The sequence below is a fragment of the Dipodomys merriami genome, unplaced genomic scaffold (genome assembly GCF_024711535.1).
Source record: "Dipodomys merriami isolate MVZ:Mamm:240054 unplaced genomic scaffold, mDipMer1.0.p SCAF_28, whole genome shotgun sequence".
NCBI lineage: Eukaryota > Metazoa > Chordata > Mammalia > Rodentia > Heteromyidae > Dipodomys > Dipodomys merriami.
The window spans coordinates 19,176,557-19,192,821 of NW_027204270.1; the positions used below are offsets into that span (position 1 = coordinate 19,176,557).

Consider the following 16,265-nt stretch of genomic DNA (forward strand, 5'->3'; position numbering starts at 1 on the left):
GCAGGCAGGCTAGGGATGAACAGCAGCTCTGGGCATCAGCTTTATTTTTCTCAGGAGCGTCTGCCTGGGAACATGGGTGCTGGCACTTGGCGCTGACACATACCAGTCACTTCATTCACGAATGGGGCCAGGCACTGGGTATCCTCCATTTCTTCTCCAACTCCCACTCTGTGCTGTATCCAGGGTGGGGTTTGGCTTTCTAGGCAACAGCCACTGGCCCCAGAATGGGACAGAAGGGTTAGAGAAGAGCTGCCAAATCCCCTGTACAGTGGGGAGGGGCTGGGGCAGGTAACGATGGGTGGTGGCATCTAGGGAGAGGCAGGGGCCCTGTCCAGCCCCGGGCAGCTGCGCACCTGCTCTCACTGACCAGGCAGGCTCACTTGGGGGCTGGTGGGTTGATCAGGGTGGAAATCGCTTTCTTTAACTGCAACAGAGAATAAAAGGGTTGGGAGGAAGGATTCTGACTTTGGAGGCCCCCCTAGGGTGGATGTTGGGGTGGATGATAAGCCAGTGCCTCCCCATTGCATCATGGGGTCACTGAGCCCGGAGAGCAGAGGCTCCTAGGGGTCCCCAGACCCAGTGGTCACTCGGGTCCCAGCTGTGAGGTTCATCAGAGTCCTCAGAGGCTCTCACGCTTAGGTTGGGAGAAGTCCCCCCACCTCCTCTCCTCACCCTCCCCGAGAATCCCATACCTCCACCCAGGTCACGGCGCCCACAGCTCTGCCCCGCGATGTCACATAGAGCAACTGCAGGTTCAACAGCTCAAACAGGTGGTGCGTCTGGAGGGTTCAGAGAACATTCTGGGCTCAGGGTCCCCCTGAGGCCCACTAACCCACCTCTCAGCCTGGACTCCCCCAATTCTAGGGAACTGGCCTGCAATGTGCAGAGTGACCACTAGGGGTGGCCAGAGTCCATGCAACAGCTGGGTGAGGCCCAGGGGCAGAAGATGCCATTATCCACCATTACCCACCACCATCATGGTGCCATCCCCTGGCAGTGAGGAGATAGGCCCAGGCCCAAGACCCCAGGCTGCTTGTGTCCCTGGCCCACATCGAGTGCCAGCTCTGCCCTAGGTGGTTGAGTCATTTGTTCAAGATCACACAGGGAGAATGTGGCAAACTTAAAATTGACCTCTGCCTACATCTTTATGGGAAGCTTGGGTTTTTTGGTTTGTTTGTTAATGTTTCCCGCCTCCCCCCCCCCCCAGCACTGTCCCTGAGCTATTTTTCTAAAGGCTAGTGCTCTACCACTTTGAACCACAGTTCTACTTCCAGTTTTGAGGTGGTGAATTGGAGATAGGAGTCTCATAGACTTTCCTGCCCAGGCTGGCTTCAAACCTCAATCCTCAGAGCTTCCTGAGTAGCTAGGATTACAGGCATGAGTTACCAGCTTTTAACCAGTGTCTGCACCTGAGTGCTATCTCCCATACTCGCCCACTTCCCTCATCTTTCCACCATCCTAATGGGTGAGGGGTGCCCAGGCAGGAGCTGCCAGGCCCATGCCCATGCAGATGAGGAAACCCTAGGGGGGAGCAGAGATCACTTGGCACAGGGGAGAAGCTGGAGCCTGACCCACCTACCGGCTTCCTCCCCCTCCTCTGGGGCCTTCTGCCTGCCTTCTCCCATCCTCCCCTTACCTGGTGCAGGGAGGTCTCTGGGGACAGCTGTAGGGTCACTGGCTCCATGGGACAGCCCCCAGCCAAGAGGTCCTGGAGACAGCACTGGGGATGGGGGAGGGACAGTGGGATTCCAGACCCTGTTCCCAGAATGTCATCTTATCTTCCCCTCCCAGCCCTGCCCACCACCCTACCCTGGCCCAGCCCCTCCCGGGCACTCACTCACTCACCTGTTGGCCTGCCACCCAGCAAGCTGGCTCAGCATGGAGGGCCTGCACCAGCTGGGCCCTTCTCACGGTGCCCACCAGGATCTGAGACTCTAGGATGGAGGGAGAATTCACATTAACTGAGCCCTTACTATGTGCCAAGCATGATGCTAGGGGTGTTCTTGTGCCTCATAGGAAACTTAAGGAACCAGTAATGTGGAGATCATCCAACTTAGACTAGCAACGGAGGCTCAGTGGCACTGGGCGAGGCTAACTGCCAATCTCTGATGTGGAGGTTTGACAGCTAGTGATGGTTTAGTTCTTAGAATTTAGACCCACAGGGGATCTTAGATGTACCTCTGCCCAGACACTCAGGCTCAGAGCAAGGCCAAGGGCATCCCGCCCCTCCCAGGCAGCCACCCCTTCCTGCCAGGCACCTGTGCTCTCCACCAAGGGATACTGGGCCTCATCTGTGGAGGTCACCACCTTGACCACCTGCTCCAGCGGGGTGTCCTTGGCCAGGGTGGTGATGGCACAGTTCATGAAGTGTCCCACCGTCGTGGGGTACGAGCTGGGGCAGACGGAGGCTCCATCAGGTCCTGGCTAGGGGTGTCAGCCCCCAGGTGAGGCAGGGCACATGGGGAGCCCTGCTGGCCCAGGACCTGAGGATCTCTCAAGCCAGGGTGGAGGCTGGGAGACTCCAGAGTGAGTGCCCACCTCATCCCACCCCCAAGGGAGGAATCTGGAGACCAGGTCTGATTCCTGGGCCCTAGACTGCAGTGGGCCCAGACCATCTCTGCTTGTAAGGATGGCAGAGCAGGAGCAGAGGGGGAGGGGAGCCCTGGCTGTGGTGTTCCATGTGACCTTGATCTATGAGACCTTGGGCAAGACCCAGGCCTGCCGCAATCCCAGCATCCTCACACAGCCATCAGGCCACTGGGAAGACTAGAGACCAGAGGGCAGCCATGACTCATCCCTCCCATGCCCAGGTTCAAGGTCAGCCTCAGTGGTGATTCTTGAGGCTCCACTACCGCCCCCCCCCCAGGAAACCCTCTCCCTTGTCAGCGAGCCTCAGGCAGCCTGCTCACCCGATCTTGCGCCCCCGAATCCGTGGCAGGTAAGGCAGTTTCTTCATCATGATGGTGCCATTATAGAAAGAGGGCTGGCAGTTCTGGGAGATGGCATTAGCCATCAGCACCGCCATCAGCACAGGCAGGGCGTGCAAGATCTGGCCGGTCAGCTCAAAGGCCAGCAGCGCCGTGGAGATGGTGTGAGTCACCGCTCCAGAGAAGGCCGCAGCTCCTGGGGGGTGGGGGGGGGCAGAGCCAGGGCAAAGTCGTTCAATCCAGGGGTCAGACTCTCCCAGGGACAGGGTGGGCATGGCTTTTCCCAAGGCAGAGGACCCATGTTGGCCACTGCAGGACCTGCCTTGTACCTGGACTTGGGGAGAGGAGAGGGATAAAGGAGAGCATGTGGGATGGAGAAGACAAGGGACTAGAGAAGTGCGGAGGCTGGAGTCAGGGAGGCCGCATGAAGGGAGGGGATCTGGACACTCAGTGACACCCCCTGTGCCCTCGCTAGCACCCTCTCTCCACTACAGCCCATCCCCAGGAGGTCTGCCCACCCGACCTAGCCCAGGGCACTTACCTGCCAGAGCATAGCCCCCAGGCATGATGGGATTGATGACACCTCCAGCCACGATGCCCTCAGGGAAGGCGAGAGACAGAGCCTCCCCCAAGAGGCGCCCAATAGCAGCTCCTGCCGCAGATGAATGACTGCCATCAGGGGCAGCCATGGTGACTGACCTGGCCCTCAGCCCTCTGTCCCTGGGGCCATGCTCAGCACCACCCTGGGAGGGCCGAGAAGGGCTGAGTGCCACTGCTCTCCTGCAATGCCCCGACCCTCAGCTACCCCCAACCCCAGCTCACCCATGATGAACACAGGCATGAAGAATCCGGCAGGCATGGGGATCGTGCTGACCAGAATGAGCATCCAGAACTGTGGAGGGAGAGGGTGGACAAGAGCAGGAAGTGAGGAAAAAACCTGAGCAAAGGAGGGACAGGACAGAGGTCCCAGGCTGAGGTCCCAGGCCTGTACCCCAGGCAGTGTCTGGCTTAAAGGACATGACTCTCACAGTGTCCAATGCCTGCGGGCAGCATGTCAGGTTCGTTCCTTCCTTCCTTCTTTTCTTTTCTTTCTTTTTTTTATTTTTTGGTCAGTCGTGGGGCCTGAACTCTGGGTCCGGGTGCTGTCCCTCAGCTCCTCAGATCAACTCTAGTGCTCTGCCACTTGAGCCAAGTGCCATTGCTGGTTTTTCTGCTTATGTGGTACTGAGGAATCAAACCCAAGGCCTCATGCATGCAAGGCAAGCGCTCTACCACTGAGCCACCTTCCCAGCCCCCCTTCTTCTTTCTTTACCTGCTCTTTAGGTACAAAGAATACCACCCCATCTTAAAGAAGTAAGCAAGGCTGAGGATAAACAGCACACCCAAGACCGCAGCAGGTGGAGCCCAGATATGGCATCTGGTGGGCTGGGAGGAGAGCCCACAGTGTGATCAAGCAGTAGAGTGCCAGCTGAGTAAGCACTCGTCCTTGAGTTCCAACCCCACTGTGGAACTCTGTCTTCCTGGTGGAAGGGGAGGCTGCATGCCCCAGTTCTGAAGATCAGCCACTTGCCACCCAGAGCTGGCCTCGCTCTGCCCTCTCCCGGGGAGGACCCACCTTCATAACCAGGAAGAAAGCCAGCGTCCCAAAGATGGTGAACCGAGGGTGGTACCACTCAAACCACAGGTTCTGAGGATCAGGCTCAGCAGGCCAGGGCGGAGACGAGTTCCGGGTCATCAGTGCCCAGGAGTTGTTGTCAAACAGTGTGTCCAAGTGCTGCCTCATGGAGAGCTGGGCAGGGGCGTGAGGGGCTTCCTCTTGAAGTTACCCGACCCAGTGAGACAACACCCTAAAGGGGGAACCCTCCCATTCCCCAGCCCTTACCCGGGAGGCCATGAAGCGGCCCACGCCAGGTGGGTAGGTGATGGAGGCCAGAATCAGGGCGCCCAGGGCAGCGTACAGAGGCTTGCTGTGGACAAAGGGGGTCCAGTGCCAGCCCCTCTCCTTCCCCCCACAAAGTGGGTTACCCAGGAAGGGCCAGGCCGCCGTGCAAGGATTGAGGATGGGGGAGGAAGGACGGAGGAACCAGGGCAGACCCTCCAGGGATAAGAGCAGCGAGCTGGCCCCAGGAGCTCAGAGGTGATCAGGGGCTGGGCTCATTGAGACTGGGTCAGGAGAGGGACTCTGCCTGGGACCTAGGCAGGAGAAAGCTGTGGGGAGCCAGGGCAGGGGGCAGGGGAGGAGACGATAGGAGGGGTGTGAATCTCAAGAATAGAGGAGGTGCTGGCTTTGCCCTGAAGGGACAGTGGCTAGTGAGGATGTACAGCAGGAATGGAGGTTCTGTGGGAGGGGGTGGGGCTGGGGCTCCTGGCTGGAGCCTGTTGAGAAGTTAGTAAGGTTGGGACTCAGGGGCTTCCTGCGGGGCCACGCTGGCCCCTGACCCACCTGGTGGCCAGCAGCTTGGAGGTGAAGCGGTTGGTCTTGATGAAGCCTAGGAAGGTTCGCTGGCAGAAGAGGTAAACACAGCTCAGGACACCGCAGATGGCCCTGGGGACATGGACAGCTGAGTCCCTAGCCCCCCACCCCACCCCCAGCCCAGTCAGGCTGGGAAGAGACCACAGGCAGGCTCTCAGGGCCTGAGACCCTGCTCACCCCAGCGCCACAAAGAAGAAAATCTCAGGCAGGTCAAAGGGCACATCCACAGGGAAGCTGGTCTTGTAGATGGAGGTGATGGTCTCTGGGGGAGGAGGGCAGTGGGGTCAGAGGTCAAGCCCTTCTCAACCACACTGTGTCCCAAAGGAAGAGGCAGGGCTGGAGGTGCAGTGTCGACCCCAAACCCCACAACCCAGCCTGCCATCATGCCATCCTGCCTTCCTGCCAGCTTTGCCCTCTACCCTCTTCCTCCCTCTCACTGCCTGGCACAGCTCAGCCCCTTCTGTCCTCTGGGAGATGCAGGGGGGAGGGGAACGCGAAAGGGGACATAGCCCAGACAGGGGGAGGGGGAAGGGGGAGCAGAAGACAGGGGAGAGGAGCTCTCACCCTGCTCGCTGTTGAAGACTGCCAGGAGGCGGAAGGTGAAGGCCCCGCAGGTGGCAGCGAAGAAGCCCCTCCAATAATTCCAGACGGTAAAGTGAGAGGACATGACCTCGATGCTGAACAGGACGCCTGGGGGGACACGCAGCTCGGGAGGTGAACTGGCCGCCCAGGGCCGCACCAACAGCTGGTTTCCAAACCCATGTATGGGGTGGGGGGCGGGGATGAGCAACTGGACATCAGCCCACCCTGCAGAACAGCAGTGGGAACTGGAAGACACCCCCTCCCCCCACACCTTTACAGGTGTGTCAGGAGTCACCTGATTGGTTTGGACAGCACCGTGGGAAGAGGCAGGGGAGGGACATAGGCAGTACTAAGGCTCAGGGCCTGGAGGAAGGGTCTCACCGCTGAAGGGGGCTGCAAAGACCGTGGCCACGCCCACTGCTGCTGCTGCCACCAGCATTTCATGTTGCTTGCTCTTGTTCTGGGGAATCAGGACCTGGGCTCAGGGCCACTCTCCCCACCCCCCACCATCCCTCCATGGAGGCCCTCCCTGAGCCCCTCACCTCAGACTCCCCGATGGTCCTGGTGCGCACCCGGCCCAGGTAGGCTGCAATCATCACACTCAGGTGCACGAAGGGTCCCTGCAGGGGTGAGGTAGTGGCAGGGCAGGTGGCCTGTGGCCTGGGAAGGCTGGGTTCTTGCTCTTCTTTCTCCTTTCCCTCTTCCCCCTCCCCTCCTCCTCCTACCACCCCATAACATTTCTCTCCTCATCCTTAGCACCCAGGGTAGGAAAACCAAGAACAGCACGGCTTCCCCACCCATACCCTCCTACCCTGCTGTGCACCAACCCCCCAGGCCATCTTGAACTGGCTTTGTTCACACCTGGAGACCTGGCTGCTCTGTAAGACTCAGCTCCCCAGCAGTGCTGGCTGTGGTGGGGACAGGGAAGGCTGAGGAGGAGGATGGGGTGGGGTGAGGAGGTTCTCTCTGACCCTTACCACTTTGCCTAAGAAGACAGTGCTGCCTGTGGCCAGTGTGCAGGAGAGTCCAGCCACCTTGGCCCCAAAGTTCTTGATATCCAGGTAATTTTCCAAGATCACACCTGACAAGATGGTCTTCAACTCCGGGAGTCCAGATCCTTGGTGGTATGGACAGGGCAAGAGGGTCAAGGCCTAGATTAGATCTCCTAACACTGAACACTGAACAATGGACCAGTCAATCAATAGCTCTGTCTCTGTGTGTGTGTGTGTGTATGTGTGTGGGCGTACGCATGCACACACGTGTGCACTCATGCAAGCACATGCACACATACCCACTGGTACTAGGGCTTGAACTCAGGTTGAGGTCTTGCTCAGCTTCTTTTATTCAAAGTGACACTGTAGCACTTGAGCCATGTATCCAATTGGATGACTTACTAATGAATTGGAGTCTCACAGACTTTCCTGCCCTCTCTGGCTTTGAACCAGACTCAGTCTCCTGGATAGCTAGAATTCTAGATCTGAGCCACGGGACCTGAACCTCAGACACCTCATGAGGGGAGGATTGCTGACCTCAGTTGGCAGGAGAGGAAGCTGAGGCACAGGGTGGGCATGTGAACTATCTGTGCCCTTCTCCCCCTCCTGGCCTGTGCTGGTGGCTAGCTGATCTAGCCAGTGCGCAACACCAGGCCACCACAACCCCCTTCCTGGAACAAGTCACTGACTCTGGCTCTGCAGGGGACCGTACCCAGGAGAGCAGACAGAGCCCATGGGAACCCAGAAGTCCACATCTGCCCTTCTCCCTTTGTGACCTGGGGGACGGACACCGCTCTCCAAGCAGGCATCCCTGGCTGGGAAACGGGGCTGGTGATTCCTGTGTCCCCCAGAAGCCCCACAGGCCCAGAGGACACTGCAGTGAAGACCTGCTGGCCAGAGACAAGATGGCAGACTCACCTCCAGAGAAGGGCGTGATGCTTTGGGAGAAGCCAGAGGAGAAGGACAGGAGGGCCACTGGGTACACAGTCCAGGAGAGATACCGCAGCAGGTGGCTGTCCCCGATCTCTCCATATAGCCACATGTGAGCTGGGGAAGGCCGGGCATCAGGAGCCACCACAGCCTCTGCAGCTCCCCCTCCCCCATGTACACCAGGACACAGGGGCCCCACGCCACCCAGTGTGTGTCAGACCCTCAGAATGAAGCGAGGGTCCCAGGACCATGTCCCAACTTGACTACTTCTGGCCTGAGTGACTATGGGCAAGTGACTCAACCTCTCTGAGCCTGTTTCCTCACCTGCCCAGTGGGCTATCATGGAACCTTTTCACAGGTCCCAAAATCTAAGTCACATCCTGGTCTCACCCCTCATTGTACAGATGTGGCTGTGTCCCAGAGAGGGACAAGTTCCTAGCCAGGGTCACAGAGCAAGGCAGGAGAGAGGCCAGCCCCAGGTGTGGTCAAGCAGAGTCGTCTCCCCCTCCTGACCTGGCGACCATCGGGTGACCTGGTGACCATCCCAGAGAGCAGGAATCCCTGGTCCAGGGTGGGTGTGTGCCAGGCCGGCTTACCTCGCACCACGCGGCCGATGGCGAAGTTCATGGCATAGCTGATGAGGGCCATGAGCACCCCGAGGATGGCCAGGAAGTACCAGTCCTCATCCACGCGGAAGAGCTTCTCCTTCAGCCACTCCAGGCCGCCTGCCAGGGCATTGGGGGCACAGCCCAGGTGGAGGGATGCCACGACAGCCCCTTCCCTGGAGGCCTGCTCAGACTCTGGGCCGGGACAGCTGGGCAGGGGCTTGAGTCTGACATCACCCCCACACCCTCTCTTGTCACTGTTGAAGGATGGTTGGTGGCACCCAGGGGCTGGGTGGGGTCAGCACCACAGCCCTGCTCAGCATCTCTGCAAAAGCTGTGGCTTCCCAGGGCCTGCAGGGCCATCTGTCCCCTGGGCCCCAGCAAGCCCTGGCCACTGTTTGTCAGCCCAGCCTGGAAGCTGGGGTCGGGGAGCCTCAGTACCTGGCAGCAGGCGGGGGGAGCTGGGGGGAGGCCTATACATTGGCTCTCTCTGGGGTCCCTGCCTGCTCTACCCCCAGGGAAAGGGACAGTCTGGTGTCAAGGTGAACAATGAGCTTCAAGTTTCAAAGAAGGAGCCAGGGGCACGGCTCCCCGGCCATTTGCGGTGGCTCCTGCTGACCACAGCCCCCCGTGGAACAGGTGGGGGCCAGTGGACATGGGGAGCAGGCTTTGGGCTGTGTCTCCCAAAAGGGAGAGGCCGACCTCTAGCCAGGCAGAAGGGAGGCAGATGCCCCTCCTTGCTGCACCCAGGAGCCTGGGGCAGAAGGGGCAGGTGGGGTGGGGTGGGGTGGGGTGGGGTGGTGAGCCTGCCAGGCGCAGTGTCCCCAGGGTCTTCCATGGGGGGGGAGGGCCCCAGCTCTCACGTTGGATGTGTCCCCGGATGCGGGGACATGGGCCCCACAGCTCCTGCAGAGTCACGGGCTTCCCCGAGGAGCCCTCACGCAGCCCCACCAGCTCCTCCATGGGCTCTGTGAGGACGGGCAGCCGGACTGTGGGCGGGCCGCTCCAGTGCCAGCACCGCGTCCAGGCTCTGGAGCAGTCCACCTTGGGAAGAGAAGGAATGGCCCCGGCCATGAGTGCGTGTGTACGTGTATGCATGTATGTGTGTGTGCATGTGTGTGTGTGTGTGTGATGTTAAAGAAGGGGACAGAGCCTCTGTCACTAGGAGGGTGGCTGTGTCCTCCAAGTGGGCTGGAAGCTTCTAGGTGTCCCCTAGGGACCTCCGTGGAGGCCCTGGGCCCTCACCAAGCCCTCCCTTGCTGTGGCCCCTGCTGCCACCCTCTGGGACACTGAGCTGCTTCTCCTGAGAGCCTTCGCTGTGTCCCTGTGGCACACTCTCTGTGGATCCCCGGAGATGGCTCTGCTGTTCCCATGCCCATCCTTCAGCATTCTGTGCCCTCAGGCCAGGTAGAGGAGGAGGAACTTGAGGATGGACGTGGGGTGCCAGCTCCAGCCCTCCCCCCTGCTCTGCAGATCTCACCCCGGTCAAGCAGCCAGTGTCCTTACCTGTCAGCTCGCCTGCTGAGGCCGCGACTGTCCCTTCAACAGAGCCTCTTTGTTCGCTGCTCCTGAGCACCTGGACAGGTGCACACTGCACCCGCCAGCACCTCGCCCTCCACAGGGTGACCGTGACCAGTAGGAAGGTCCGTGACAAACCAACCAGAACTCCCTGTGCCCTGAGCATGCAGGGCACTGCTGCTAAGGGGTGCGGAGACCCTCCCCCCAGAACCCAATAAAGCATGGCATCTGACATAGCCTTAAGTTCCTGGCTGCTCTGGGACCAGGTCTGGGAGAGGGGGGTGGCGGGCACCCACAGCCCGGGGCTGAGCCACCTCCGCCCAGGCTGAGGCCGAGGCTCAGGGCTCTGTGTTCTCAGCTGGCCACAGAAGGGGTTGACAGAGAGGAGAAAGCGCAGGGGCACAAGGGAGTGAAGGCAGCTGTGGCTGCACCCTGCGAGGCAGGAACTCTGCTCTGCCTTTCACAGAGTTACTCTCAGTGCTCCTGGAGACCCAGCTACGTTGTCCTGTTTGAAAGAAATTGCATCATAGTGTAATGAGGCCGTTAAAAAAAAAATTGTCCAAGATCCATGGGGTTGATCGGCACGGTGGCACACACCTAGATTCCCAGCTACTCTGCAGGCTGGGACAGAAGGACTCTTGGAGCCAGGCACCAGTGGCTCATGCCTATAATCCTAGCTACTCAGGAGCCTGAGATCTGAGGATTGAGGTTCAAAGCTAACCCAGGCAGGAAAGTCCCCATGAGACTCTTAGCTCTAATTAATCACTCAAAAACCAGAAGTGGCACTGTGGCTCAAATGGTAGTGTGCTAGTCTTGAGTACATAGAGGCTCAGGGACAGCGCCCAAACACTGAGTTCAAGCTGCACAATAGACAAAAAAGAAAGAAAAAGTTATGGCAAACTAAATTTTAATTCATTATTGTAGAAGTAAGCATTTATGGTTTGCAGCGTTGGGGATCAAACCCAGTGTTTCATACCTGCTAGGCAAGAGCTTCACCATCGAGATTCATACAAGCCTTGGTTTCTGAAACAAGATCTCACTCTTCACTTTTCTACGTGATGGTATTGCAGGTCTGTGCCTCTTCGCCTAGCTGAAGAAAGACCTTTAAAATAAATCCAGCCTTGCCTGCAGGCACAGTGCATATTAAATCTCCAGCACGGTATTGCAGCATGCCAGGTTTTTACATCCGTGCATGGGGATGTTGGGGTCAGGGCATCCACCTGGGAGAACCCCAAGGACAGGCCTGCGCTGTTTTGCTGGGCAGGAGGGAAGAGAGGCTGCGAGGAGCTGCGGGAAAGTATTGTGTGAGCTGATTTGCTAGACCCCAATCCTGGTAGTGATTTCTACCCCTGTTCACGGACCCTTGCTTGAATCTACCAGTTGATATATTGCTTTTTTTTTCTTAAAGTATATCAAACACTGATCACTGTACTGGACACTCTGCTTGGGTCACCTCCTGTAAGGTAAATGGCACTGCCATGGCCTTCAGAGTAAGAAGCTGACATCCTGAGAGGTTAACCTTCTCATCTCCCAACATCCAGCTAGTCAATAAAGTCAACACTGCATCAGTGGGGTCTGTTCTAGCACTCAGGTCTCAGGTCTCTGCATGCCAAGGACAGCAGGGCACAACCCACGCATGGACAGACCCTGACCTCATATGGAACCAGGGCACTCCCTCGTCTCTTGTCTGATCTCTACTTGTTCAATCCAACCCACCTTCAACCTTCCTCCTCCAGGTTACCACCTCCAAGAAGCCAGCACAGCTAGAAAACACATTGATGTTTTTGGCCATAGGTCTGGCCCTCTGGGGTTGGTTCTGTTTTTTGGAGGTTCCAGAAACTTCAGGAGGTAGAGCCTAGGTGGAGGCAGGAAATCACTGGGGATGAGACTGTGAAAGTTATTCCTAAACAGGGCGCTGGTGGTTCACACCTGTAATCCTAGCTATTCAGTAGGCTGAGATCTGAGGATCGAGGTTCAAAGACAGCCTAGGCAGCGAAGTCCATGAGACTCCTCTCTTCAATAAACTACTCAGAAAAAGCTGGAAGTGATGCTGTGGCTCAGTGGTAGAGCACTAGCCTTGAGCACAAAGAGGCTCAGGGATCACACCCAGGCCTTGAGTTCAAGCCCCAGGACTGGCAAAAAAGAAAAAAAAAAGTTTTTCCTAGACCAGGCCCCCTTCCTCACTGTCTGCTTCCTGCCCTCCATTGGGCAGAGACCTTCCTCTGACACACGTTCTTGTGTCTGCACTGTTCTACTTCACCATAGCCATAGAAACACAAGGCCAAGCCACCGTGGACTGAATCCACTGAATCTGTGAACCAGAACAAATCCTTCTTCCCCTCCATTGTTTTTCTCAGGTATCAGTGACCTGGTACCAGGAGTGGAGTCATTACCACTCAGAAGTTCTTCAGCCTTTGGAACTGGTTTGTGGGAGGACTTTGGACAAACTTGGCAATGCAAGCTTGAGAAAGCCTATGGTGCTGTAGGCAGGGCTTCCTGAGTGACAGAATCCTGCTCGAAACAGGAACAATGAAGGCTTCTGAGATTTCAGATGGGAGCCAGGATGCTCCTTGGCATTGGCTTAGGCTATTCATTTAGGCTATGATGTGACAAAGAACTTGACACAAGTCCTGAGACTTTGAAGGAGGTTGAGTTGGAAGATGGGGGACTGAAGGAAGTTTCAAGGAGCTACCATCGGACTGTGGCATGGATATTGATGGCTGCTTTTACCTTGGTTTAAAGTAAGCCCTGGAAACATAAAGCCAGAGTATTGGGATTTGAAAAATGGTAACTGGGTCTGGGAAGGTGGCTCAGTGGTAGAGCACTTGCCTTGCATGCCTGAAGCCCCGGGTTTGATTCTTCAGTACCACATAAGCAAAAAGAAAAAAGCCGGAAGTGGCACTGTGGCCCAAGTGGTAGAGCGCTAGCCTTGAGCTGAAGAGCTGAGGGACAGCACCCAGGCCCAGAGTTCAGGCCTCATTTCCGGACAAAAAAAAAAAGAAAAGAAAAATGGTGCAATTTGTCAGAAAAGTCAGGGTAAAGGTGGGAGTTACAGAAGTCTTCAAGAAATGTGCATGATTATGAGGAAGACAAAGCCAAGTGTTGGTGGCGCATACCTATAAGTGGCTCGGGGCTGAGATCTGAGGACGGGAGTTCAAAATCACCTGGGGCAGCTGTTAGAGTATTGTCTCCAATTAAGCAGAAGAAATCCAAAAGTGGAGCTGTGACTCAAGTGGGAGAGTGCTATCTTTGTATAAAAAAAAAAAGCTATGGGATGCTGCTCAGGCCCTGAGTTCAAGCCCCAGTGCTATTGTGCATGTGTGTGTTCATGTACACACATACCCATGCACAGAGTGAGTTTATGATCAGCCTGAACATATAAAGAGACACTAGTTCAATGAGCAGCAACAAGTCAAGCACTTGGCTTCAAGACTATAGGAAATAATACATCCAAATCTTGATAACTAGCCCCTCCTTTCCTATCCATCACAGGCTCAAAGGCCTGAAGGAGGCAATTCATTTGAAAGGCTTCCTCATGAGAAGAAAGCTAATCTAGGGTCCTCTGGTCACACAAGGACACCCCAGGATTCTTCCAGCAAGTCACTTAGAGCCCAAGGACATTGGAGATGTGAGAAAGCCACAGACAGGAGTATGGGCAGCCCAGGTGAGAGACCACGTGGGCTGTGAGTGGAAAAGTGTGTAAGGGTGGAGCGCCAGGCCCTGAGAGCTGACATCACACTCCACACCTGTGCCAGGTGCTGGAAATGGAGAGACAGTATACAATGCCGAACAGCAGCAGCAGCAGCAGCAGCAGGTGTGTGTGTGTGTGTGTGTGTGTGTGTGTGTGTGCGTGCATGCGTGCGTGTGTGTGTGTGTGAGTGTGCGTGCATGCGCACACACATAGGGCTTGAACTCAGGGGCTGGGCCCTGCCCCAGAGTTTCTGAGTTTCTTTCTTTTCTTTTTTTTTTAATCAGTTGTGGGGCTTGAACTCTGGGTCTGGGTGCTGTTCCTGCGCTTTTCAGCTCAAGGCGAGCACTCTACCTCTTGAGCCACAGCGCCACTTCAGGTTTTCTAGTGTTTTATTGTAGGTAAGAGTCTCACAGACTTTCCTGCCCAGGCTGGCTTTTAACCGTGTTCCTCAGATCTCAGCCTCCTGTGTAGCTAGGATTACAGGCGTGAGCCACCTGCACCCTGCATGAGTTTCTGAGTTCCTTTTGCTCAAGGCTAGCACTCTACCGGTGGAGCCACAGCTCCGCTTCTGCTTTTTTTTTTTTTTTTGTATATTGGAGATAAGAGTCTCAGGGACTCTCCTGGGTGAGCTGGCTTCAAACTGTTATCCTCTGTTCTCAGCCTCCTGAGTAGCTAGGATTACAGGCATGAGCCAGTGGTGCTCAACCTTCCTTGCTGTGTTCCAGTCATTGCTCCCTTTGGAACAGATGCATGGACTCTGGCTACCATTCTCCAGAAATAAGCAACTGAGTTCTGGCTTCACAGGGAGGTTGACAGGTAAGGGTTTGCTTTGACTCTCAGAAGACTGAATTTAGATTTGTAAAAAAAGAAAACATTGGCGTGGTTAAGACCTCAGGAACTCTTTAAATTGAACAATTTGGGCTGAGAAATTGGCTTAGTGGTAGAGGGCTTGCCTAGCAGGCATGAAGCCCTGGGTTTGATTCCTCAGTACCACATAAACAGAAAAAGCTGAAAGTGACACTGTGGCTGAGTGGTAGAGCTAACCTTGAGCGAAAGAAGCCCAGGGACAGTGTCCAGGCTCTGTGCTCAAGCCCCAAGACTGGAAAAAAAAAAAAAAAAGAAACAGCAGAAGCAGAGGAGGAGGAGAAGGAGGAGGAGGAGGAGGAGGAGGAGGAGGAGGAGGAGGAGGAGGAGGAGGAGGAGGAGGAGGAGGAGGAGGAGGGAGGGGAAGGAAGAAGGAAGAATATGAACTTTAGTCTTTTTTCCTTTTTTACTGTGAGATGCCAGGGGTCTGTTGAGACAGAGGAACATTGGGGTGTGAGTAGAAATGTCTTCCCCAAGCTCGTGTGTTCAATGCATGGTCCCAGCTGGTGGTGTTATTTTGGGACGCTCTAGAAACTGGGGAGGTGAGGCCCGGGTGGAGGTTTGAAGGTTAACGAGGTGCCCAGTCTGCTCAGCTTACTGTGTTGCCCTATCTGCCACCTTTCTCTCTGCCATGATGTTCAGCCCCACCACAGCCCTGAAATGCTGGGCATCGTGACCATGAACTGAGCCTCTGAACCCAGGAGCTAAACAAAGAATTCCTCCCGGAAGTTGCTCGGTCACGTATTATTTTGCTCCCAGCGATGCAAAACCAACACAACCTCACGGACACCACTTCACGGCCTGCTCTAAGCTCTCGCCCCAACGGAGCAGAGAGAGCACACCTGGGGCCCCTTCAGAGCTCTTACTTTGTGAGTGGGGTGCGGAGTTATTAAGGAAGGGGGTACAGCTGGTCTGAGGAAGAAGGCCCCATGGACACAAGGACATTGGCAGAGACTGGGCGTGTGGGTGGGCGGGGCTTCTGAATAGGAACATAAACTTGGGAGGGCACAGGGCCGGACGTGGGCATGGACAGTGCAGGCTGCTGGGTCGTGTGTGGCATAGCGGTGCAGGGCATTCACTGGGGTGCATGTGTGAATGTGGGTGCAGACCACAAGGTGGGGCTGAGCTCTGGGAGTGAGAGGCGGTGGGGGTGGGGGGCCCTGCACTGGGCTCTCTGCTGGGATGGCCAACCTAGGCCCTCTGTGCCACCAGGGGTGGTGCAGAGCATCAAGAACCACATCACGAAGCCCACGGCCATAGCCCGGGGCCGCGTGGCCCATCTCATCGAGTGGAAGGGCTGGAGCGCCCAGTGGTCAGACTGGGAGCTGTCCCCCGCTGAGGACGAGCGCTATTGCTGCCTCCCGGACGAGCTGCGTGAGGCCCGCTTTGCCGCAGGTCAGTGGGGGCAGGCGGGCACAGGCCGGGCTTCGCAGGGGTGAAGCTGGGGGCAGGCGGGCACAGGCCGGGCTCCGCAGGGGTGAAGCTGGGGGCAGGCGGGCACAGGCCGGGCTCCGCAGGGGTGAAGCTGGGGGCAGGCGGGCACAGGCCGGGCTCCGCAGGGGTGAAGCTGGGGGCAGGCGGGCACAGGCCGGGCTCTGCAGGGGTGAAGCTGGGGCCTCGGGCCCCACATCATGCTGTCTGATGCCATGGGATGGATGGATCACCTGGGTAAGCACGGGCAGC

At 56.9% G+C, this 16,265-nt stretch overlaps 1 protein-coding gene across 2 annotated transcripts; it reads right to left on the reverse strand.

Moving 5' to 3' along the window:
- Window positions 1-29: 29 nt before the first annotated feature.
- Window positions 30-10,113, reverse strand: LOC138838399 (chloride channel protein ClC-Ka-like). Of its 2 annotated transcripts, XM_070037857.1 has the most exons (21): window positions 10,016-10,113; window positions 9,373-9,553; window positions 8,501-8,629; window positions 7,893-8,021; window positions 6,960-7,099; window positions 6,525-6,602; window positions 6,364-6,442; window positions 5,965-6,090; window positions 5,578-5,662; window positions 5,371-5,472; window positions 4,810-4,894; window positions 4,543-4,716; window positions 3,750-3,819; window positions 3,469-3,579; window positions 2,910-3,123; window positions 2,259-2,392; window positions 1,846-1,934; window positions 1,637-1,720; window positions 693-779; window positions 354-424; window positions 30-213 (listed from the first exon to the last, which is right to left on the reverse strand). In XM_070037857.1, the coding sequence occupies exons 2-20, from the start codon at window positions 9,470-9,472 to the stop codon at window positions 377-379; spliced, it is 2,064 nt and encodes a 687-aa protein (XP_069893958.1). In that variant the 5' UTR covers window positions 9,473-9,553; window positions 10,016-10,113; the 3' UTR covers window positions 30-213; window positions 354-376. The 2 variants fall into 2 exon arrangements, with proteins under 2 accessions (XP_069893958.1, XP_069893957.1); XM_070037856.1 differs by having other exon boundaries at window positions 30-424.
- Window positions 10,114-16,265: the final 6,152 nt, after the last annotated feature.